Source organism: Pteropus alecto, unplaced genomic scaffold (assembly GCF_000325575.1).
Source record: "Pteropus alecto unplaced genomic scaffold, ASM32557v1 scaffold72, whole genome shotgun sequence".
In the NCBI taxonomy this organism is placed as follows: Eukaryota; Metazoa; Chordata; class Mammalia; order Chiroptera; family Pteropodidae; genus Pteropus; species Pteropus alecto.
In genome coordinates this window covers 22,655,581-22,679,872 of record NW_006436811.1, presented here as the reverse complement: position 1 = coordinate 22,679,872, position 24,292 = coordinate 22,655,581, and the positions used below count along the sequence as shown (strand labels likewise).

Below are 24,292 nucleotides of genomic sequence, written 5' to 3'. Positions count from 1 at the left end.
GCTGAGGTGAGTCTCTTGAAGGCAGTGTATAGATGGGTCTTATTTTTTCTCCATTCAACCACTCTGTGTCTTTTGATAGGACAGAATATAATCTATTTGCATTTAAAGTAATTATTTATAGTTATGGACTCGCCATTGCCATTTTATTAATTGTTTTCTGGTTGTTTGTAATTTTGTTCCTCTTTTTCTTTGTGACTTGATGCTTTTCTGTAGTGGTGTGCTTTGATTTCTTTATCTTTTGTGTATCTACCATAGATTTTTGCTTTGTGGTTACCATGAAGCTTACATAAAACATTTTAAAAGTCTCTTTTGGGCTGATAATAACTTAACTGTGAACACATACAAAAGCTGTATATTTTTACATTCCCCCACAGTTTATGTTTTTGGTGTCACGATTAACTCCTTTTATACTGTGTACACTAACAAATTATTGTAGTTATGGTTATTTTTAAAACTTCTGTCTTTTAACTTTCATTCTAGAGTTGTGAGTTATTTACCCACCAGCAGCTTATCATTACTCTGAATTTATATATTTACCTTTTCCAGTGAGTTTTATATTTTCATGTTTTTCTGTTACTAATTAGTATCCTTTTATTTTACCTTTAAGAACTCCCTTCAACATTTCTTGTAAAGTTGGTCTAGTGATGATGAACTTCTTTAGCTTTTATGGGTCTGAAAGACTCTTTCACTTCTGAAAGACAACTACCTGGTAGAGTATTCTCATTGGCAGTTTTTTCTTTTAGCATTTTGACTATATCGTATTACTTCTGCAAAGATGGCTGAAAAAAAATCTGCTCATAGCCTTATGGGAGTACCCTTGTATGTAAGAAGTTGCTTTTCTCTTGTTTTTAAGTTTTTTTTTTTTATTTTATTTTGCCTTTATATTTTATTTTTATATTTTGTATCTATTTCTGTGAGTTTTTTTAATGAGTAAAGTCATACTTTTAAACTAATACCATAGAGTTTTGATTATTGTATTTGAAATAATTTAAAATCCAGTGGTGTCTTTTAACTTTTAATTTGGACGTAACTTCAGCTTGACAGAAAAGTTGTGAATGGTGCACAGAACTCCAGTATATCCTTCACCCTGAATCCCTAACATCAGATTCTACCATATTTGCCATTCTATTATGCATATTATTCCTATTTTATCTGAAGTATTTGAAAGTCGATTGTAGGCATGCTTCTCCATTAGCCCTTAACATTTCAGTGTATGTTTCCAAAAAATAAGGACACTTTCTGGCATAATCACTGTACCCTCATCACAATTTAGAAATTAACATTGATACGTTTCTACCATCTAATCCTCAGACTGCATAACCAATTTCCCCATATTGCCCATTTTAGGCCCAGGGTCATATGTTGTACTTAGCTGTCATATCTCTTTAGTGCCCTTCAATATGGAGCAGCTCCGCAGTCTCTCATGTCCTTGATATTTTTGAAGAATACGCAGGTCATTACTCTGGAGAACATTCTTCAGTTTGGGTTTGTCTGATGTTTCCTCATAGTAGGAATACTAAGAAGTAAATGCTCAGTGCATTATACACACCTGATGTCCACCTGTCTCATTATTGCTGATAGTAACTTTTATCACTTGGTCAAAGTGATGTCTGCCAGGTTTGTTCATTCTAAAGTTAATTAATAAATTAAAAAAACACTTTTTTTACTCTTTGCAGTTAGTATCTTAAATACAGGCATTCCTTGTTTTGTGCTTTGCCCTGTTGTGCTTCACAGATGTTGCTTTTTTTTTTTTAAAAAAATATATTAAAGGCAAGACCATCCACCAGCAAAAAGATTGACTCACTTTATTGCAGTACTCACTTTACAGCGGTGATCTGGAACCTAACCCGCAGTATTATGAAGGGTGCCTGTAATTTATCAACAGGAGCCAACCCCCTCTTCAGTATAATTAGAATATACTTATGCAACTGATTTCTGTCTATTTATTATGCATCTTACAACTTTGGTATACTAGTTCATTGCCCTTAGTAATTTGGAGTTGGACTTTCTAATTTTGTAAAACTATACAAATTTTGTTACTTTCTCCATCTTAGCTTTCTTTTTTTCTCCTTTGACTGCTTTTTCCATCATTACTAGTGTGTCAGTGAACCATCCATATCTGGTATCTTATTTTAATGGGAATGAATTTAATGTGTGTTTTGCTGGTAAGGAAAATTGCTTTTGGATATAGTTTTCAAAAATATATTTAGTAGATAAAGTATATGTTATAGAATTTTTAAATATATTACTGCTGTGCTAATTTTAAGAAATTTAAGAATCGATTTGATAGAGTTTATATTAAATAGGATATAAAAAATATTTTCTTAAAGAATGATTTGAGTTGCAGTGTTTTTGTTTTGACTTCCTAGGGTAAATTAGTAATAGGATGTTGAATTTTAAACTCCTGGTTTTAACTTTAAACTTTCTGGTTTGCTTGGGCATTTTTTTGTGGTAGAATGATAGAGTTCCAGAGTTAGGACTGACACATGGAGGTGAGATTTGTGTTTCAAGGAGTAAGACTGGGAACGTGAATTAGATCAAGTTTACTTTCATGAAGGAGTATGACAATTGTACTGGTCACACCTTCGTAAATGTTTCTGATTTAATCTTTAACTGATTTCCTTGCCTTCTGCAGTCCATCATTTACAAGGTAGCTTAAAAACTTTTCATTATTTCTCTTTTTCTAAAGTCTAAATTTCTAAGTTTGGAACACCGGACCTTTGGTTACATCAAACTACTACATTACTACATCAAACCCCATTCAGTTTTGAACCTGCTGTTCCTAGGCAATATGTCTTTGCATGTCTTGCCTTGTTTTTCTAGAAAGATTCTCTCCTCTTCCTCTGTTGTCTCCTCAGTGAATGCTGAACGATTCCTCTAGATTTTACTCAAGCTTTGTCTCTTCCTGGGAACCCTCCCTAACCCAGGCAGCTGACTCATTTGTGATAGGGCTCCGGATACTTGTTTGTCTTTGTTTTAAGACTCCTGCAGCTAAGGTTGGGATTTTGATGTTTAACCAGCGTTGGGACTGTTGGTATATATGTCAGATGAGGCATGCCAATGCACACTCTACAGCAGGTTCTTAAACTTGAGCCTGTATCAGCCTCACCTGGAAGATCATTTCTAATAAGTTAGGGGATGCTGATGTTGTTGGTCTAGAGACCACACTTTGACAACCTCTGTTATACATAAGATGGGTCACTGGCGAGCTAGGGTATTGATCACTCACCCCTACAGAGACCTGAAGAAAGCCAAGAAGCAGATCCTGTACATAGCTCACAACCACACTTGTCACATTATATTGTAATTATTTGTAACATAGATCCCTTGCTCACTGGACTGTGAGCTCTAGGAGGGCAGTTGAACCAGTGAATATAGTGATGGGTTTATACCATTATTCTTGTTTTGGTGGCTAAGGGACTGCTGCCAGCGCCCTGTGGCTACTCTTTGGGGCCAACATTTGAAGTAAAGTTCTATAGCTTAAAGTTCTGATCAACATTTGAAGTAAAGTTCTATAGCTTAAAGTTCTGATCAAGAAGACTTTGCCACCCAGACAATGTCTGGAGACATTTTTGGTTGTCACAGTGTGGGGTGGGGAGATGCTACTGGCATCTTAAGGATTGAGTCCAGGGATGCTGCTGACCATCCTGTAGTGCACAGGGCAGACACACACCCCCCGCCGCCAACAAAGAAGCATGCGGCCTAAAATGTCAGTAGTGCTGAACTTGAGAAATCTTGCTCTAGGGGAAGGGGATTCTAGTGAGGTAGGGTGGGTCTTTCTGTGAAATTTGTCTTTGTGCCTCTCATTTGTTCCTCACCCCAGTCTCTGTTCTTAGACTCTCTGAGTACCCTATGTACCTCTGCCCCACTGACCCCTATGCCCAGCCCTGCCCTGATGGAGGCCCTAGGCTGAGCCACAGGAGCCTACAGTGACCACAGCTGGCAGAGTCTTCAGAGAGAATCAAAGAATAATAATTTGCCACAGCTAAAAGTGCATTAAAATACAGTATTCTTTCAACAATAAATGACTTATTTGAGAAGGGCTAGGGCATTTATTGAATGATTAACTGACCTGCATATTCTGCTTGACCTACAGGAGATAGAGAGAGTTGTGTGAGTGCATGTTCTCTGCCACTGCTTCTCAAGCAGGGGAGAGGCATTTATTCATTTATTCAGCTGAGTTTTGAGTGACTTGCTATGTGCCAGGCCCAGTGACTGCCACAGAAAGGCTGGGCCCTGCCTTTATGAAGCTCTTGTTCTAGAAAGGAGATGGACAAAATAAAGAAGGGGATTCTTTTTCTACTCAACAGAATAGATTGTAGTAAATGGTAAAGAAAGGTAGTAGAGGGAATTAAGGTAGAAAATCAAGATGTGTGGGTTTTTTAGATAGTGCAGTCCAGGCCTTGCTGTGGAGGTGACAATTCGATTGCGACCTGGAGAAGGGCCTGTGCAATCATGGAAGGAAAGGGGAAGAGTATATGTTCCCATCAAAGAGAATAGGAAACAGGAGCTTGGAACCAGCAGCTGGAACACTGAGCGAGGGGGACGGGCAGGAGATGGGGTTGGTGATCTAAGAGGAACCTGGTCACACATGACACTCCATCAGGAGTTTAAGTGTTCTCTTGCAGGATGACGACATGGTCTTGTATTTTTGAGAAATCATTCTGTATTTTTTGCATATAAAGATCATAGGGAAACCAAGAGTGAAAGTAGGCAGGTCATTTAGCAGGCTGCAGCACCAAGAACTGATGGCGGTTTGGGCCTCAGTGGGGGAAGCAGAGATGCAGGGAAGTGGATAGGATCAGGCTGGATTTTGGAGGTAGCAGCTGAGGCAGGGAGGGGAAGGGAGGCATCAGGGGTGACTACCAGGTTTCTGGTTTGAGTTGTGGGCTCCATGGAGTTGACATTTACCAAGATGGGAAAGAACAGGTTTGGCAGGGAAAATCATGACTTCCATTGGGATTGTGGAGCCTGTTAGACATCTGTGAGGAGATGACAGGTAGGCACTTAGCCACAGGCATCTGGAGTGTGGGGGAGAGGCCTGGTGCTTAGCATTTAGATGGTGTTCGAAGGCAGGGGGATGGACAGGTATCCCCTGGGAAAAGTGCGAGGCTCACCTCAGTGCAGGGGCCAGACTGGCCGAGTAGTTGTGAAGATAGTAGGTCTCAAGTCACAGCCATTGGCAGGCATCGTAGAGGTCTGAAAGCCCAGCCTTAATATGTGCAATGGAATAAAGAGGAAGAGATGAGAAAAAGAAAATGAGCAACTGGGGATTGGGGTGCCCTTTGTGTAGGGTGTAGAAGTCACTTGTGATGATACTGGGAGTTGGGGTGAAGTGGAAGCCTGATCCAGCAGTTAGAGTTGCTAAACAACAAATGATAGGCAGCGACAAAGAATTTTTTAGATGCAGCGGTGAGTAGCTGGTTTGCAGGTGTCAGAGATGTTTACAGCTAGGAGGAATGTAGGGCTTGAAAGTGGAGTTAGGGAACCGGAGGCTGCCCTGAGGCTACAGGGAAGCTGTGTCCCCAGGGACCAGCCAGGCCCCTGCGAAGAGCAAGGAGCTGAGGGCTTGGGGGAGCTCCAGGGAATTTCATGGGAGGATTAGGAGGGAGGGTTAGATTGGGTGGTGACGGTTAACCAGGGAGTCTAGTTCTAGCTGAGGTAAATGGGTTGTGACTTATAGAGGAGTGAATGGTCAGTGGGTGGTCTGGGCCAGGGGCTTCAGGGAGAATGTTCCCGTGAGCCACAGCATATGATGGCTCTCACGGGGCTCTATTATTGGAAAGGTGTTCCCACTGGTGTTAAGAAAGTGTAAGAGTGAAGCTATTGCTTTTTCAACTCTGTCCCCCAAGGGCCCTGAGGGAAGAAGGGGGTCAAGGAGCACCTAGGAGGTGTAGAGTGTTCGCCAAAGCAGCTCCTTGCAAGCAGGGCATTTCTTTGTCAATTTTTCTATTTATTCAGTGTGTGTGTGTGTGTGTGTGTGTGTGTGTGTGTGTTTTCCCCCTTCAAATGCCACAGTTTACTAAAACTTCTAGGAAGATGTGCCGAGTGTTTCTGTGGCTTTGCGTACTCCCAGGACACGAGAGAACACTCCTTAGGGTGTAGGCCCCTGCAGTCGGGCAAACTGCTCTGTGGGGCCTTTGGCTTTTTCAGCACAGGGACTACCTGTTTTAGTCATTTTACATTTCACTTCCTTCTCACTCTGTGGGAAACAAGAAGTGATGGAGTAACAGCCAAGTATGACCTGTGTAAGGAGGAAACCCTCACCAGGAGCCTCAGTTCAGCTCCAAATACTGATTTATCATTATGGGTCATTTCTACGTGGCTCAAATATTCATTGAGCTTCCCTGTCCCAGGAACTGTGCTGGGAATGGAGTATGAAAAAATGGCTGAGAGACCCTCCTGCCCTGTAAGGACCCCCTGGTCTATTGTGCAGATTATGGAGCTAAGGACAGTGTACACACAGTAGAGACCCATTACTGGGTCAGGAAATCAGTTTATTTAGTAGTTGTTGATTGGTGTTTCTTTTCTTTTTTAAAATTAATGAAAATTGTGGTATAAGGATGTCAAGTACAGCATAGGGCATATGGTAAATAACAGTAATAACTATCTATAGTGTCAGACAGGTGATCACTTATTGGGATGATCATTTTGTAAGGTATATAAATGTCTAATCACTACATTGTACCCCTGAAATTAATATAATATTGTATGTTAACTGTAATTGAAAAATAAGAGACAAACGACCCCCCCAAATTCTGGTAAAACACACATAAATGTAAAATTTACCATCTTTTTAAAAAATTGAGGTATGATTGACATTAATTTCATATGTAATAACATAATGATTTGATATTTGTATGTATTGTGAAGTGATCACCACAATAAGTCTAGTTAACATCTTTCACTACACAGTTACAAACATTTTTTTTGTGATAAGAACTTTTAATATTTACTGTCAGCAGTTTTCAGATATGCAATACAGAATTATTAACTACAGTCACCATACTGCACATTATTGTACCTCCATGACTTATTTATTTTATAACTGGAATTTTGTACCTTTTTACCCTCTTTACCCATTCCACCCACCCCTTACCTCTGGCAACCACCAATCTGTTTTCTATTATCTTAAGAGCTTTGTCTCTCTCTCTTTCTGTCTCTCTCTCTCTCTCTCTTTTTTTTTTTAAAAGATTCCACATATAAGTGAGATCATAAGGTATTTGTCTTTCTCTGTCCTATTTCATTTATAGCATAGTGCCCTCAAGGTCCATCCACATTGTCACAAATGGCAAGCCTTCCTTACTTTTTATGGCCGCATAATATTCTATTGTGTATATATACTAATACCATCTTAATTGTTTTAAAGGGTACAGGTTAGTGGCTGTCCTTTTGTGACTGGCTTATTTCACTTAGCATTAAGATCCTCAGGGTTCATCTATATTGTAGCGTGTGTCAGCATTTCTTTTTAAAGGCTGAATAATATTCTAGTGTATATGTATACCACACTTTGTTTATCCATTAATCCCTCAATAGACACCTGGGTCACTTCCACCTCTTGGCTATCATGACTAATGCTGCTGTGATCATGAGCATACAGTGACTGACATTTCTTTTTCATGAACAAGGGTGGAAAATACCAGAGTAGCATGGAGAAATGTGGACACAGCGTAGGCAGACCTTCTGAGTGTTCAAGAGCACTTAGAAATCTAGATTTGTATGGGAAATCTCTTTTTTTTTCAGCTATTTTTCAAAATAATGTGTGCCACACCAGACATATTTGTTGCTGGGATCTTGCTTATGGGCCTCCACTGGGTGACTACAGGCAGGAGAGATTATGTATAAGGGATTTTTGGTAAATGCCACATAAGTTGTCATGGACCCAAGGGAGGAGAGGTTTGCTGGAGAGAGAGGCCCCCTGAAGGAGCTCGATCCTGAAACAGGGATCAATTAAATCAGATTTTTAAAAAGGGGTATAATGAACTCTCAGTCATTGCTGGTGGTAATGCAAAATGGTGCAGCCACTTTGGAAGACAGTTTTGGGGTTTCTTACAAAACCGAACATACTCTTACCATATGACCCAGCAATCATGCTCTTTGGCATGTACCCAAAGGAGTCGAAAACTTATGTCTACACAAACACCTGCATACGGATGTTTATAGCAGCTTTATTTATAATTGCAAAAACTTGGAAGCAACCAAGATATCCTTTAGTCGGCGAATGCATAAATAAATTGTGGTCCATCCCGATAATGGGATATTATTCAACACTAAAAAGAAATGAGCTACCAAGCTGAAAGACGTGAAGGAACCTTAAGTGTATTTTATTAAGTGAAGGAAGCCAGTCTGAAAACCCAATCTGAAATGACCCATAATGATACTGTGCAATTTCAACTATATGACATTATGGAAAAGACAAAACCATGAAGACAGTAAAAAGATCAGTGATTGCCAGGAGTTGGGAGGAGGGTAGCGTGAATAAATAGGTGGAGCACAGAAAATTTTTAGAGCAGTGAAACTATTCTGTATGACACCGTAATGGTGAATACATGTCATTATACACTTGTCAAAACTCATAGAATGTACACCGAGACTGAACCCTAATGTAAACTATGAACTTTGGGTGATAATGACATGTCAGTGATGGTCATCAATTGCACCACTCTGGAGGGGGATTTTGATAATGGGGGAGATTGTGCCGAAGTGTAGGAACTCTCTGTATTTTCTGCTTGGCTTTGCTGTGAACCTGAAACTGCTATAAAAAAGTCTATTAAAGTTTTTAAAAAAAGGATGAAGGCCTATTGGGTTTGGGAGTTGAAGGTAGGGGATACCTTCAGTGTGTGTTCAGGGGATAAGTGGGCAACCAGTCTGGCTGTGAGAAACGATTCCTGTTGGGACAGCGGGATACATGACCGGAAAAGCAGGCTGGGGCTCTTGCAGATATGCAGACACTCACACTGGCAATGCTTGTACCAGGGTATGGCTTTGCAAGCTGCATGAGATGACCTATGTCCTAAATTAACCTAACTGCCCATACATTTATTTCCCATGGACTGATGAACTTTGAGCAATCTAGTGAAAGTATCATGACTGACTAAATTAGCCTTGAGTAGGTATTTTTTCAATTAAGACAATGTAAATTACATGTTCACATGCATGGTGATTAAGCTTCTGGAACAATTCTTTGACGCAAGTCAAGCATTTTCTTTTCTGTTCTTTGTGCCTGAATTTCAATGAGTGACATCAAAGGCTTAGTTAATCAGGCAGTAGATTTCTTACTCTCAGGAGGGATACCTTGAGCTAGGAGGCAAGAGCTAAGGTTCAATAGTTTGGAAGAAAGCGTTTTGTTGGAACAGACACTGCTGACTCTATCTTTAGAGGAGGTCACGCACAGAGGCACTCACAGGTTCAGAAGGGATCTTGGCAGTGATTGATTCCTAACCTAGTGGTCACCACTTGGGCTGTGCTAACCAGACTAGGGTATTACCTGCTGGTTGTAAGATCCTTTACTTGCTAGTTTCAAACAATGGTGCTTTAATCTCCTCACAGCCATGTGGGTTGGGCAGCGGAAATATTTTCTTGCTCATGACTCCTTGTTTTGTTGGGAAAATGTGTGGTGAGAAGACAAGGACACATGAAGACATAAAGGCATGGTTTAGTTGGCAGGGGAGAAAGGAGACAAGAAGGCTGGGAATGAACCAGAGATTTCTGTAGAGCCAGCAGCATGGGAGATCCACAAGTACCCCAGGGCAGAGGGAGTGGTGGGGTTTGGGGGACATTGGGGAGGGAGTGGGACGCAGCCTGCACTGCTGCTTCACTTGTGTTGACACGGGAAAAACAGATCATAGATGAAGAGGGAAGGGATGAGGAAGTGGATTTTGAGCAAATATTAGGAATGGAGGAAAGAAGATTCTAGCTGAGAGGTGCCATTGCATTTAATTTGATTTGGCTGGGGGCCACTCCAGGAAAGCTGGGGTAGTGACCCATTTTGAGATAGCTCACCTGCGGTGTGGGTGTTCCCATCTCATGCTGGATGGATTCTAGTGGCTAGGCATGGAGACATACCAGACACTGTCTTCGGTCACAGATATGCCAAGTAGTTTGTGAGTAGTCCTTGCTCTGAAGGAGTTATACTCCATGGTGAGGCAGGAGGGAAATGCCGCTGCTGGATTAAGGGGTGTGGAAGGAGAGAGGAAGGAGAGAGTAACAGCCTTGAGACAAGGACCACTGGGGCAGAGCTGGGTTGAGGGATGGTTCCTTAGGCAGTGGCCTGGAGTTGCTGAGTAAACTCCCTCAGAGATAAGCCGGAATGAAGGTGTCCCTTGTCTCAGGTCTCCATGTCTAATTCTTCACTTAGGTGGTGATGGATAATTTAGGCTCCTGTGAAAGTAGGCTTGCCATCAGATGAAAATGAAAACCTTAAGTCCTTGCTGGTACCTATAGGGCTCAGCCTGGCTTTTTGAGATTGGGAGTTCTTAAGTCAGGAGCCACGATGAAAGAGATTTGCTTAATTGAGTAATTCCATCTATCAAAATTATTAGAGGCTTTTTAATGGGGTCCAAATGTGATTACTTAAGAGCTCCGTTGTGGTAATGGCTGGTATTTGTCTACAGGGTCTTTGTAGTGTTCAAAGCAACCCCAGTTCATCCTCTCAGCAGCCTTGGGAGGTATTATCTCCAGGTGTTTTCCCCTTTTGCCAGAGGCCAGTTTTGAGAAATGAGGATCAAGGTCACACAACCAGAAAGTAACAGTCCTAGACTAACACAGGAGGATTGCCACTTGCAACACATTCAGCAGTGTTTTTTTCTTTTTACTCATTAAACTTTTGAAAATTTTGGTAAAATGCACGTAACAAAATTTACCATCTTAACATTTTAAAGTATACAGTTCAATCGCCTTAAGTACATTCACATTGTTGTGCAACCAAGCTCCAGAATTCTTTTTATCTAGCGTTAGAGTTTCATTAAAACACTAACTTCTCACTTCCCTCTTCTGCCAGCCAGCCCCTGGCAACCACCATTCTGCTTTTGTCTCTCTGAATTTGACTACTCTAAGTACCTTATGTAAGTGGAATCATACAGTATTTTTCCTTTTACATTCCCACCAGCGTTGTGCAAGGGTTCCAGTTTCTCCACATCCATGCCAACACTTTTTTTTTCTTTTTGGATAGTAGCCATTCTAATACGTGTGAGGTTGGTTTGCACTTCCCTAATGATTAGTGATGTTGAACATCTTTTCCTTTGTAAGCAGAATTTTAAAGAGGGCCTGTCAGGGTACAGTATCATCATCTGGGTAAGTTCCAGGGCTAATTTCTCAAGAGATTCCTTCAGGGAATAACTGTAGAATAAATGGTCCAACACATTTCAAACCCGTTTAGTGGTAAAGCTTACAGATTTATACTCTTGCTTTGGAAGGAAATTGAGACCTAGAAATATCAAGTGACTGCCAAAGGAGGATGGAGATGCAAAATCTGGAACTTGTAGAAATGAAGGGGGGAATGGTTGAGGCCCTGGGAATGCCCGGGTCCTCAGTACCATTGCTTGGACTAGATTCCAGCCTTCCGGCTCCTGGACCAGCGTCAAGCAACTAGGGTTAGCAAAATCGAGCTGTTTCTCTTACTGCTTCCTTAAAGATTCACAGATGTTCATTTTTCAACAAATAATTCTTGAGCACTTCCTCTGTACCTAGTACTATAGGCTAGGGATAAAGCAGTAGATAAGAGAAATGAGATCTCTGCTTTCACAGGTTATTGTTTGGCTTCAGAAATTTCCTTACCCTGGCAAAGTCAGTAAAATGGTGTTAATCTTTAGACTACCTCTGCAAATTAATTATTATCATTTAAATAATGCGTAATAGATAAAGACAGTTTATTTGAATAGATTTTTCTTGGGGTCCTCTTAAAGTTATTGTTTTTCTTTTCATAATGAATAAGTAATTAGTAGAGAGACAATTTGAGGTTATGTGAATATCCTTTTGTACATCGAATTGTCACTCACTGGTTTTAACTTTCATCGATAATTTCATTTTTTAAAATTTTTATAAATTTTGTGTTTTTCAAAACAGTTGGCATATAATATTAGTTTCAAGTGTACCCATTGTTAATTTTCTAACTCCATTGTTCCTTAAATATTTTTTTTTGCATTCTAGAATGCATGAGCTTTCCCTTCTCCCCCATTTATGTAGGAGTAAGGATGTATGTATTCTTTTGTTATTTAATGGGTTATGATTCATTGCCATTTATTTATTTTGATGCTCTAAGTATCACAGATTTGTCTAGTGAGAACCCTTCAAGCTAGCTTCTCTGTCCTTTGACAGACATATTCTCATGATTCCTTGAGCACTTCCTTATTTTCTGTTCCACTCTCTGTCTTTGTACACTCTCTGTTTTGCGTTGGTCTCATCACTGGGTGGTGATGCTATTTCTGGGGATGCTTGGGACACTCCTACTTGTGGCAAGTCCTCACAGACATTTTCCCCAAGGAGTCAGTGTTGTGGCTGAACTAGCCCTTGTGATTTTTAAGATTGCAAAATGCACCTCAGTAATGATTTATATCAGGGAACTTTGAAAAAGACAAGGTTTATTACTCACAGGTCCTGGCATGCCTGAGGTCACACAGTAAGGTCCTGGGGGGAAGGAGTGAGACAGGGAGGTAGGGGAGAACACCATTCTGGGGTTCTGCCTTTATTGGGGTGAAGGGTGAGGTGCCTAAGGTTTTGCAGGTTCACTCTTTGTTGGTGAATTTAAAACAACAGTAGGAATTAAAGCTCAGGAGGGGAAAAACAGGTGGTCAGTCAAATGGTTAGTTATCCAGGTCAACCAGAGTTTTCTGACAAAGAAAAAGGGAAATTCGTGGGTGGGTGGCTTGGGTCTTTATCTAGTGGTGTAGCTGGTGATGTGTTTGATTTGAACGTCTTTGAAGTGGATGCCTCAGCAATCAAAAGCTTAACGTATGACATTTAAAGTACAATAAAAAAAGCTAGTTGTCATTTACTGACAGTACACTGCCCCAACCTTGGAGTCAGTCATTTCTTTAAGTACCCTTATGGAAGAAGGTACTAAAAAAACAAACAAACAAACAAAAAAAACACAAGATCTGGGCTTTGGAGTGCTCTTTGATACTGGTGTGTCATTGCTTTCAGGCCCTCTCAGCAAAAAGAGCTAGTGTGTGTGTGCATGCGTGTGTGTGTGTTTGCATGTGCAAATATCTAATTTTTAACCCTAGCTGTATATTTAAAATGTAGACTTTTAAAAAACAAAACTCATAAATGTAGGGTTCTAATAAGACACAGATATGTATTTTTGGATAAATGTCACCCTTTTTCTCTTAATTTTTAACAGGTGGCTAAACCCCTTGTTTAAAATTGGTCACAAACGGAGATTAGAAGAAGATGATATGTATTCGGTGCTTCCAGAAGATCGCTCCAAGCACCTCGGAGAAGAGCTGCAAGGGTAAGCAACAGGCAGTGAGGAGAAGGATAAGGAAGAAGGGGAACTTATAAGTGTGTGGCTATTGGTTGGGAGAGGGTATTGCCTTCCTTTGGGCCCTTCTGGAGCCTTCTTCGCCTAACATTGCCCACGCACCTCCCCTCAGGCTGCCCTTGGGCTTAGGCTACTTTGGAGGCTTGGGGAACCTGTGTTTCCTGTGGAAGTGCAGGGAGCCCACAGCAAAGGCCCTGGCCACTGAGATCTGTCCCGGGAGGTGGTATCGCTAGTGAAGTTGTCTGGACTCCTGTTTGCCGTTTTGGGCTGCTGAGCTCAGAGTGCTGTCCATCCAGCAGAGCTTGACAGTAACTTGTTTCCTAAAATAGGGACTTTTTTGCTCCAGGCTCGTTTTTTCTGGTGCTTCAGATAGTGTACCACACATCTTGTAAGAGCCCTGGGAACGATTAGCCAGCATTTATGAGATAGCCATGAGGTCCTGTAATAAGCACTTATCTTTCACTCTGCCACCTCCCCCGTTTGCCCTAAGGCAGGGTGTGCTGTTCTTCACTTCCCTTTGTTTCTCATTGCAGGTTCTGGGATAAAGAAGTCTTGAGAGCCGAGAGAGACTCACGGAAGCCTTCTTTAACAAAGGCAATCATAAAGTGTTACTGGAAATCCTATTTAGTTTTGGGAATTTTTACGTTAATTGAGGTAAAAGCTTTTGCCTACAGTGAATTGTTTTTCAGTATATGTGGATTGCTAGTGAGATGGATGGGACTACCGGGGAGAGGGGCAAGAAATTTAAGGCATGAGAGTAAAACATATCTAGTAAACATGATGTAACTCCGTAGCTGAGTTCATCTTTAGAATGGGCAAATACTTAGATGACTAGACCTTAGGGAGATTATTATTTTCTTTTAAGCAACTAAAATAGAGAGTCATGGAAGGACAGCACTGAAATGAAAAGGCATTTTATACCATGTTAAGACACTTTTGGTGCTCAGTAAATCTTATAAATGCTAAGAATGATCCTTGACCAAAAGAAGATCCTGCAACCTCAAGAAATAGGTGTCCTGCGGTTTGGAAGATGTAAATTTGGACCAGAGCCCAGACTAATAAACATTTTTTAGGTACTCAGCAAATAATTGTTAACTTGACCAAGCCAGATCTGATAAATGCTTTCCAAAGTAGGCATTGTCACCTCTCCCCTTCCCGAGAAACAGAACGCAGGGCCCTGCCTCTGGCTTGGGCTCGAGCTGGCCAGAGCTCCCAAGAACACACAGGTCCAGGCTGCTCGCTTTCCAGTGGACTGGATACTACGAGCCAAAGCCCTCTCTTTGGAGTGGCTCTGGCTTCTTCATGAATTCTGGAGAATATGTACCACATGTATCACCCATCCTGGTTTCTTGTCCCTGGTTGCGGGAGTGGATTGCTGGTTGGAAGGTGGAGTCTTGGTAGCCTGGCATGGCAGAGAGTGTAGGATTGGATGGACAATGGAGAACCGAAGGCAAAAACCATGAGTCAGTGACCTCTATTACCGTGAAAGGCCTCAGGCATGATCCTCTAGTAAGACGTTGTTCTACCTGTTCTAGGTTGGTATGCTGAAAATCTGCCTAGGTGGCTCGTGCTCTCTGTAGGACTTTAGTACTGACTTAGGGACATTGGTGGCCCTGCCTTCGTGTGAGATTAGTAGAAATAGAAGTTGCAGTTGCTATGAAAGGGTTGTTCTAGATGCAGAAGGGCGGTAAGTTGTTATAAGTGCATTTATTGGGGATGAGGTGGGTAGGCCAGTTCATTTGTATGTGGGAAGTGTAGCTCCTGTTTAAAATGGTCTGTTGTATTGAAGGGCACTGTGGGAAGTGGGTAGCTAGGTGAGTAAACTCTGGAGAAAACCAGAGAATCTGTCAGGCAATAGGTGACTGGATGGTCCTGGGAGACTAAAGTTCTTGCTAATGACAGAGGTGTGTTGGCCAGTGTGCCAGACAGTGGGAATGTGTATATGGGGCAGTGTTCCTCCTTTGGGAGGGCACCAACCACCACCTGGATATTGTTGTGGCCTTGCGAAGGGCAGAGTACAGATGCAAATCAGTGGGACTGCTTTGCATCAAAGTTTACTCAAGGGTGGGAGAGGATGCAGGAGACCCTCAGGTTGTCCAGCCTGTTTCTGACCTGTGCACAGGTGTCCCAATGATGGTGTTTCTACATTGTTACAGTAAGTCTGTTTAAAAGAAGTGAGGTGGCGAGTGGGTGTCACTGTAGCCTGTGTGTGCATTTCTTGATCAAATGCGGCTACTGACATCAGGGAGCAGAGCTCTCATGAATTCTGCTTGCCAGGAATCACTGGAGCCTCGCTGTGTGCCTATGGCTCTAGATTGGGGTAGACAGGGGTGAGTGGCCTCAGGGTTTAGTATAGGATCGTGTCCTGGAGTAGGCCTCCCTCTGCTGCCCCCGGATATGTAGTTTCCATTTGCTGCCAGGTGCCGAAGAAGCTGAAGACAGGCAGATCAAAGGGTAGCCCATGTCTCTGGGTTTGAACTGAGCTTCTGGTTTTCCTCACTGTCCTGGACTGCTGGCTTCTTGGGGTGGGGTCTCTAAGCCCTACATGGTGACTAGATTCCATCTCAAAATGAGCTTCGAGTCTTTGCTGGGCAAGATTTTGGAGAACTTGACACAGAGACAGAGGCCACAGGAGCTGGGGTTCTTCTTGAGAGAGGATAGGCCCCACTCTGGTGCTGGGATTTCAGAATTGTCCAGTTCCAGTAATACTTATTGATGGAGGATCTAGGATGGCTAGGACTGGGGGGCTGAATGAAGGTGCAGCCAGCTGGTAGAGTGTTGGGCCCTCTTTTAGGAGGTTGGTTAGTTATGGCAAAAAAGTGGAGAATAAAGTAACTGGCCAACATGGGGGCTCATCCTCAGTAGTATTAGTATTAATTAGTAGGAGTAGCAGCAGTAATAGAGATTCGTACTCAGTTAGTAGTAGTAGTACTGACGATGTTTCAATAAGGGCTCATACTCAGTGGTGGTGGTGGTGGCAGCAGCACTATTTGTGTAGTAATTATAGTAAGTATTTGAAAAATGTCTATCAAGAACTGCTATGAGCACTTTACATGTAATATTATTTTATTCCTTTGGCTAACTCAAATGAAATGAAAAATATTATTATTCCCATTTTGGAAAAGAGGACACATAGTGACAAGTAGTTAACATATTGTGCCCAGGGTCACACAAAGCATAAAGGAGAGTCAAGATTTCTTCTTGGGCACTCTGACTTATGAGCCTGACGATCTCTATGACTGATAGCTTGTCCTGTGTCTTCAGGGTCTCAGATACATGCATCTTGATTTTGGCCTAGGAATAATAAGTAAGATGCTAAGAACTGCCTAGAATAGGAAGTTATATTGGGGATTGTAAATTGGGGTGGAGTCCAGGTGGCTGTGTCCCCTGGGTGCTGGAATTTGCTAGGGTGTTGACATTAGCAGTAGCACCATGGTGCATTTATATGGACCAGGAGCCTTGAAGAAAGCCACCTTGGCTCATTACTGTCAATCTCAAGTAGGTACAGTTTGCCTGCCCTGGTGACCTAAGTTCTTAAACATCCATTCACACGACACCATTGCACATTGGCTCCTTGAGACGGACCAGTGGAAGGCAGTGGTCTTGCATGGGACTCAGATGATCTGGGCAAAGACCAAGTTCTTTATGTAGTTACTTAACAAGAGCGCCTGGTTCACTGCTGAGAGCTGGTATCTCTGTGAATTTTGGAGTGGGTGTGCATGTGTTCGGTAAGGATGAGAACCCCCACTCAGTCACTAGTGTGGGGGGCAGTTCTCCTATTCTGATGTTTGAGCATTTCCCCATTTGCAGAGTGTGCACCAGATCTGGGGTATTATGGTGACAGGTGGGTGGAACCAGTCAGTGCTGGTAGCAGATAAATCAGATGGGATTTCTCTCAGGAGGGTGCTTGCTTGATTGCCCTGTGTTCAGGCCAATTTCTTGGTGGTTTATGCTATAAAATTAGACAATAGCCTAGAATCCCTGGATGAGCATGGTGACTAGCCTATGATGCTCATTCTAACTTTTTTTCTTTAAGATAATACCTAGCAGAACTCAGTTCTGATGCAGTGAAGTTCAGGGATTTCTAGGGGTCATTAGGGCTCAACTAGAGTAAACCGCGAATATCTTTTTTTTTTTTCTGGCAGCCAAAAGAAGCTTGCAATCCAACACAAATATTCTTGTTTCCCTAGACTTGGCTATTGAAACTCTCCTGTTTTGGAGAAATTAGAAATGATTTCTTAGGGTGAAATGTTATATATCAAAAATAATTTTCAGGTGCCGTTTGGGTTTTTAGTGATTAAAACTAGTACTGAGTTAGATGGGATGAACATTAGTTTAATGATTGATTTCATGAAGCAGCTTCCCATTTTGTGATCTTATATCTATGCTGCTTGTTGGTTTTTGTATTTTAGCTGGTGGAAGATCTAAACTCAATCCAGGATTTTCTTAAAAGCTCGAAGTTGAGGATTATCCATGATTTCTAAGCAGTGCACTGTTATCAACCAGAGCACAGGCAAGGCCTTTCCCAGGCACTACTGGCAGCATTAGTGGGAAGAGGCAGGGTGATGCCAGTCTAGGGCAAGGCTTCTGAGGTTGGGATTTTGAAGTAGTGAAAACCTCTGTTCCATGAGAATTGAGGACTGATTTGATTGTAGTGCTGGGAGAAACAAGTGCCAGGCGGATGATGAATGTGGTGCTCTCGTAGACCAGCACTAATTGGAAAAAAACAGCTGGTGAGTTCCCAGCATTCCTGGCCCCTGTGTGCACCTCTGTGGGGACAGTGGTGGGAAAGGAGCAAGTCTCTGCCTGCCCAGAGCCTTCAAGGTAGAGAGGAGGAGCCTGAAGCCTCTTTAAGAGCCAAACATTGACAGAAGCCACCTCCCAAGTCATGGAGCCTTTTCTTTGAGAGTCGAGGTCTCTCCCTGCTGGTGTGTCAAGTGGGATGGCCTCAAAGAACTTATGTGGGTTCTCCAGTTCCCTTCCCCTGAGAGAAAGAGTGGACTGGGGTTAGGTCCTATTCTAGTGACCCTTAGAAATGACTTTGGTGGCTGCTGGCCTTTACCTGAGGCCACTTTGGCTGATTGTCTTTGGTTTAGGTGGAGGCTGTAAGAAGGTGAATGTTTATGTAAATCTTCATGTTGGAACTCAGCTGATGGGCAAGAATTAAACAGACAAACAAAACCCTCTGAGTAGAGTTTGTATGTTGACTTAGGAGCTGATTCCCAGAGAGCTGTACAGGGCCTTTGCATTTATATTCTAGCTCTTTCTTCCAAGTGTCCCTCACCTCTGCTCAATCCAGGAGGCTGAGGAGTAGCTGCTGAAGAAACTGTGGACCAGGAGCAACCATTGAGGACTACATAGCAAAGGAGAGATGGAGGAAGCATCTAGAAAAGTGTGCAGGAAACCTGCAGAGCAGACCTGTGTACTTTTGCTGGTTCTTGGCATATAGCATTAGCGTAGTAATAGCCACAGTGATGATCCTGAGTCATCAAAGGTAATGCTTCTCAGTTCATTTTCTTTAAGAAGTCGAGGAAGTGAGGGGCTCATTTAAAAAAAAATTGCATTCATAAAAGTTAAAAAAAGATCTGCTTAGAAATGAAACTTCTAACTACTTTCTAGAAAGGTTGGCTTTTAGGAATGACTTCTGTCAATATTTCTTGTTCTGCCGTGATTGCCTGTGAACAGCAATGAGCTTTCCCAAGCCCTTTGTGAAATCAGCCTCTGCCATTGAGAATGGAATAGGTTTCTTCCCAAGACTTCTGTATTATAAAAGTGACCATAGCTTAAGCTTATCTTCATGCTGGTTTCTCAGCACTTTTTGCCATCATAGCTCATTTAGTTGTCTTAGGTCTCAAGACAAGGCAGATGTTTCTGTGGTTATGGACGTGGAGGTGCAGGAGGGCATGTGACGACAGGCTTAGGGGGTCATGTGTCTTGCAAGTGACCGACCTGGTTTGTGAAGCAAAAGGTTCTGATTCCTAGGCCAGTGTTCTTGGCATTCTGTCCCGATGCTTTGTCTCCTGTCCCAGCCCCCACTGACTGGTCAGAGAGCCAAGAGTAGGTGTTTTTTCTACCAACAGCTCTGTGTTCCTCTATCAGCTGCAGTGTTTTGTTTGTTAGTTTGTTTTGTTTTGTTTTGTTTTGTTTTCCCTGTAGGATTTTAAGAACATTTCAAAAATACAAAAATAGAATAGGATCGAAGGGTAGCAGAATATGCCACCCCAGAAGATGCCTCTTTGGCACAAGGATTATTTCAAGCTGCTTAAACAGCAGGCACAAGAGAAGCTCTGAAAATAGAACACATTTACATTTATAAAAAAAAATCTCCATTTGTAAGTGTCTCCCTCTGCAACTAAGAGAAAGATGGCTTTAAATTACTAGAGAATGTTATCAATAAAGAAGTCTTTTTTAAAAATTAATTAATTAATTAATTATCTTATGGTGACATTGGTCAACGAAATCCAATAAGTTTTAGCTGTACACTTTAATAGTAAGGCATATATACATTTACACTGTGTGTTCACCTCTCATAGTTAGATTTATTTCTGTCACCACATATTTGACCCCCTTTACCCTGTCTACCTCCCCCCACCCCCTACCCACTGGTAACCACTAATCTGTAGTCCATGTCCATGAATCTTTGCTTGTTTGTCCTGTTCATTTGTTGCTTTTAGGTTTATATTCCACATATAAGTGATATCATGTGGTTTTCAACTTTTTCTGTCTGGCTTATTTCGCTTAGCATGATTATTGCAAGGTCCATCCATGTCATCGCAAATGGCAGTATTTCATTTCTTCCATTGTATATATGTACCACAGCTTCTTTATCCAATCATCATAAGACACTTTAGTTGCTTCCATGTCCTGGCTACTGTGAATAATGCTGCTATGAACATCGGTGTGCAAATATCTTTTTGGATATGGGTTTTCAAGTCTTTGGAGTAAATACCCAGTAGAGGGATTGCTGGATCATATGGTAGATCAATTCTTAGTTTTTTGAGGAGCCTCCATACTGTTTCCATATTGGTTGTCCCAATTTGTAGTCCAACCAGCAGTGTATAAGGGTTCTTTTTTCTCCACATCCTCTCCAACATTTGTTATTACTTGTCCTGTTGATTATAGCTATTCTAACAGGTGTGAGGTGGTATATCATTAAGTCTTTAAGAAGACTTAAATCTGTACAACAAACCCTACCCTTGTTTACCCTGCTTTTCCTATCAACCCCTCATAACTGCCCCCTCATTCTTTCTTTTGTCTTTAGTTGAAGATAGTATTTAAGGTGGTGGCTTGGGCCATCTCAGAGAGTTACTCAATTTTTCTGAGCATCTCCCATGTATACAGGAAGTATACATCTTAATAAACTTCCATTTGTTTTTCTCTTTTTATTTTGTTTTTTATTGCAGGGGGTCTCAGCTAAGAACTCAGAAGGGTACTGGGAAAATTCCATATAGGAAAGTAAGCCCCTATGTAACACCAAGCCAGCTTCAGTAGTTATCAATTTGTGATGTTGTGATTCATCTGAAACCCTAGTCTCACTTCCCAAGAAAATTTTGAAGTAGTTCCTAGACAATATATCTTTTTATCTATAAATATTTATATTTATATTATCTATAAATATTTCAGTATGCATCTTTAAAAGAGGTGGAATCTTTCATATAATTCTTATACCATTATTGTGCATAAACATTAACACTGATACTTTAATATCATTAATATCTACCCAGTGCTCACATTTGGCTTTTTTCCCCTTGTAATTTGAAGCAGTATCCAAATAAGGTGCATCTGGTTGATGTAGGCTGTATAGGTTCCCTTTCTCTTTCTCCACTTTCTCTCTCTCTTCCCCTTCCTGCTATCTCTCTCCCTCTCTCTCTCTCTCCCTCTCTCTCTCTATCCATCTATCTATCAGTCAATCATCTATTTATCTATCTGTCTTATTTGGAGAAACCAGATCATTTATCCCACAGTCTGAATTTGGATGATTGCTGCCCTCCACCCCATGTTCTCTGGCACTGTAAGTTGGTGATTAGATCTAGACGCTTGTTCTCAGTATTTTTCCGACTCTTTGGCAGGATTACTCCATAGCTAGAGTAGTGTTACTTCCCTTATGAGGTACATAACATATGGTCGTCTGTATTTGTATATGATGTTAGACAATATTCACGGTCATTGCTCAAGACCCATTCATTCATTAGGGGGTTGCAAACTGGTGATATTATAATTCTTCTCCTCTTCATTTATTAGCCGAAATACTTCATGAAGAGAAATTTGTCATAATCAATTCTTTGGTTACCCTGAGCTCCAGTATGTATAGGAAGGGCAGAGGAAATTCTTAATTTTTAAACAAATTTTCAAAATAATAAATTGTTTTCCAGCATTCTCCTCTGGGGCTAATGAGTTTTTTTTTCATCATTTATTTTATGAGTGTCATGTATTTCAAGATTTCTTATGTGCTTCAGTCCATTACAGTTATTATTCTTATGCCAAACTTTGGCCACCTTTAGCCAGTGGGAATCTGTTCAGGTTGGGTCCTAAGTCTTTTGCATATACTCTGATAGTCTTTGCTAGTTTCCTTGCTTTCTGGAGTAACAAGATGTTTTTGGGATCATCTTCTACAGTTTTTGCCCCAGCCCTGGAATCAGCCATTTCTCCAACTAACCCTGGTTTCTTTTAGTGGGAAATGGTGTTTATTTTTTATTTTATTTTATTATTTTATTTTATTTTAAACACCTACAACACCTGATATTCCTAGGTGGTCCTCCTCCATCCAAGTACTAACTGACCCTGCTTAGCTTCCGAGATCAGACACGATTGGGCACGTTCATGGTGGCATGGCCGTAGACTGGGAAATGGTGTTTAGAGACTATAGTCTAGGCACTAGAGGTACTCACTGCTGGTGAATCGATCACTGTTTCTCAACTTTTTGATTAGATCAAGCTAGAATACATTTTTTAAAAGGTAAACATATCATGAGTGTATATGGGTATTTACATTTCAAATCATATTCAGTACACTAGTGTTTTTACTGAATCTCATTACTCTTACACCTTTATCTGTTATGTATGTCTGTATCTCTTTTCTCCCATGCCTAATCCCAGTTCTCAATGAAAACATAATTACTTATTTGTTTTACCTCATAGTATCAACACTATCACCCATAATATCACTAACAAAAAAAATTTAAGATTTTTTTGCAGTTCATATTGATTTTAGGGTAGGTAGGTATATTGCACAGGGGATATATTTTCAAATTATTTGTTTAAAACCACTTTTAATTGTTCTTTTTTTGTATGGTTTGCATGAGTATATATTTAGGTACATCTGCTTCATTTTACTCTGAAATTTTAGGAATTACTTTTTAAAAATTTGTTTTGTAATTCTGTATAGTGTCCTTGGTTCCAAAGCCAAATCAACAGACGAGGCTATTAAAGACTGTTGTCCTTGTTCCTTCTACTATTTCCTCTTTCTTTTTGGACGTAAATTTAAAAAGAAATTATGATCTTTTTCTTTTTCTTTTTTAAATATATTTAATTTTTTCTACTGAGCAGAATGGAGAATGGATAGTTTTCCTCCTCCGAGCCTCAGTACTTCAGGTTCATAAGGGTTTTTCTTAGGAGCATGATATGTGCCATGTAACCCTGATTAAAACCCTTCATAGTACTTGTAAGTCCTTCAAAGCAGGTCTGTGGACCTGCCAGGCTCAGATGCCATGATGGAGAGGAGGATAGCAGGTGCTCACATGGGGTTAGTTTCTGCTCTCCAAAATCTTTCAGGGTAAGGGATTTTTAAACTTTATTCTTAATCAATTGAACCTAAACCAATCTCTAGATGCTGGGCCTTGGGCATCAGTGTGTCCTTAATACCTCCCAAGTGATGCTAATGTGCAGTGAGGATGATGACCCCTGATTAAAAGAGGAGTTAAGGTATATCTAGAATCTTGATGGTTATTTCCCCAGACTCACTCACTACTTTTCTTCCTTATCGCTGGATCTTTCTCAGCTCTACCCTTGTCACCTTGTTGCAGAAAAGATCCAAAATTAGACCCATGAGAAACCAAGCAGCACTCAGAGAATTGGAGAACTCAGTTCTATTATGCCAGTGATCCCAGAGGAGATCTGGGATCTGAAGATCTGGGCCCCAGAGCTCAGTTGCAACATTCCTTATACAGACTCTTTTTGGCACAGGCTGACTGGTTAATTTGTCCTCAGACAGTTATAAAGTGGCGGGAGTTGCTATGGTTGCAGGTGGTTACATTGTGTTACAAAGGGTGGGAGTTGCTATGGGTTACCAGCAGTTATAAAGTGTTACAAAGAGGGGGGAGTTGCTAGGGGGTACAAACAGTTACATTTGTTGCTTAGATCAAACAAAAGGGAAGGTGAGTCTTTAGTCAATTTCGAGTACAGCCCATGCAACAAGCATATTTATAGAAGCAGAACAGAGAGCTGATTAGCCTTTTGAATGGAAATTCTTCTTCAGCCTATTCCTGCATTTCTAAAAATTGACCATCTACACATTTTCCCCATGAGCTCTCTCTTTTATGCTTATATGTTTTACTCAAGCATTTCTTTTTTGTTGTCCGATAGCTTGTTTCTATTTCCTATATTTTCTTTTTTTTCCCTCATAGTCAGGAGTGGTAGAGTTGGACAAGAAACATTTCAAGTATATGGGGAAACATGGTGGAGAAACTGCCCACTGGGGAGGTTTTAGCATCCAGTCATGTAATAAGTTACCCTGAGAAGAAGGGGGTGGGGCCCACATGTCAGTTGCTATAAAGAGGCTGAATGCCAATATTCCATTAAGAAATATCTGCCCTAA

The 24,292-nt window shown here is 41.2% G+C and overlaps 1 protein-coding gene across 4 annotated transcripts in view; it reads left to right on the top strand.

Annotated features, from left to right (window-relative positions):
• ABCC4 (ATP binding cassette subfamily C member 4) overlaps positions 1–24,292 on the top strand; it is a 225,002-nt gene that overhangs the window by 24,456 nt on the left and 176,254 nt on the right. For all 4 annotated transcript variants that reach the window (XM_015590902.2, XM_025048202.1, XM_006913812.3 and 1 more), the window contains 2 exons: positions 13,340–13,450; positions 14,014–14,134. In XM_015590902.2, the coding sequence (XP_015446388.1) occupies positions 13,340–13,450; positions 14,014–14,134 (232 nt within the window). The remainder of the gene's footprint in view (positions 1–13,339; positions 13,451–14,013; positions 14,135–24,292) is intronic.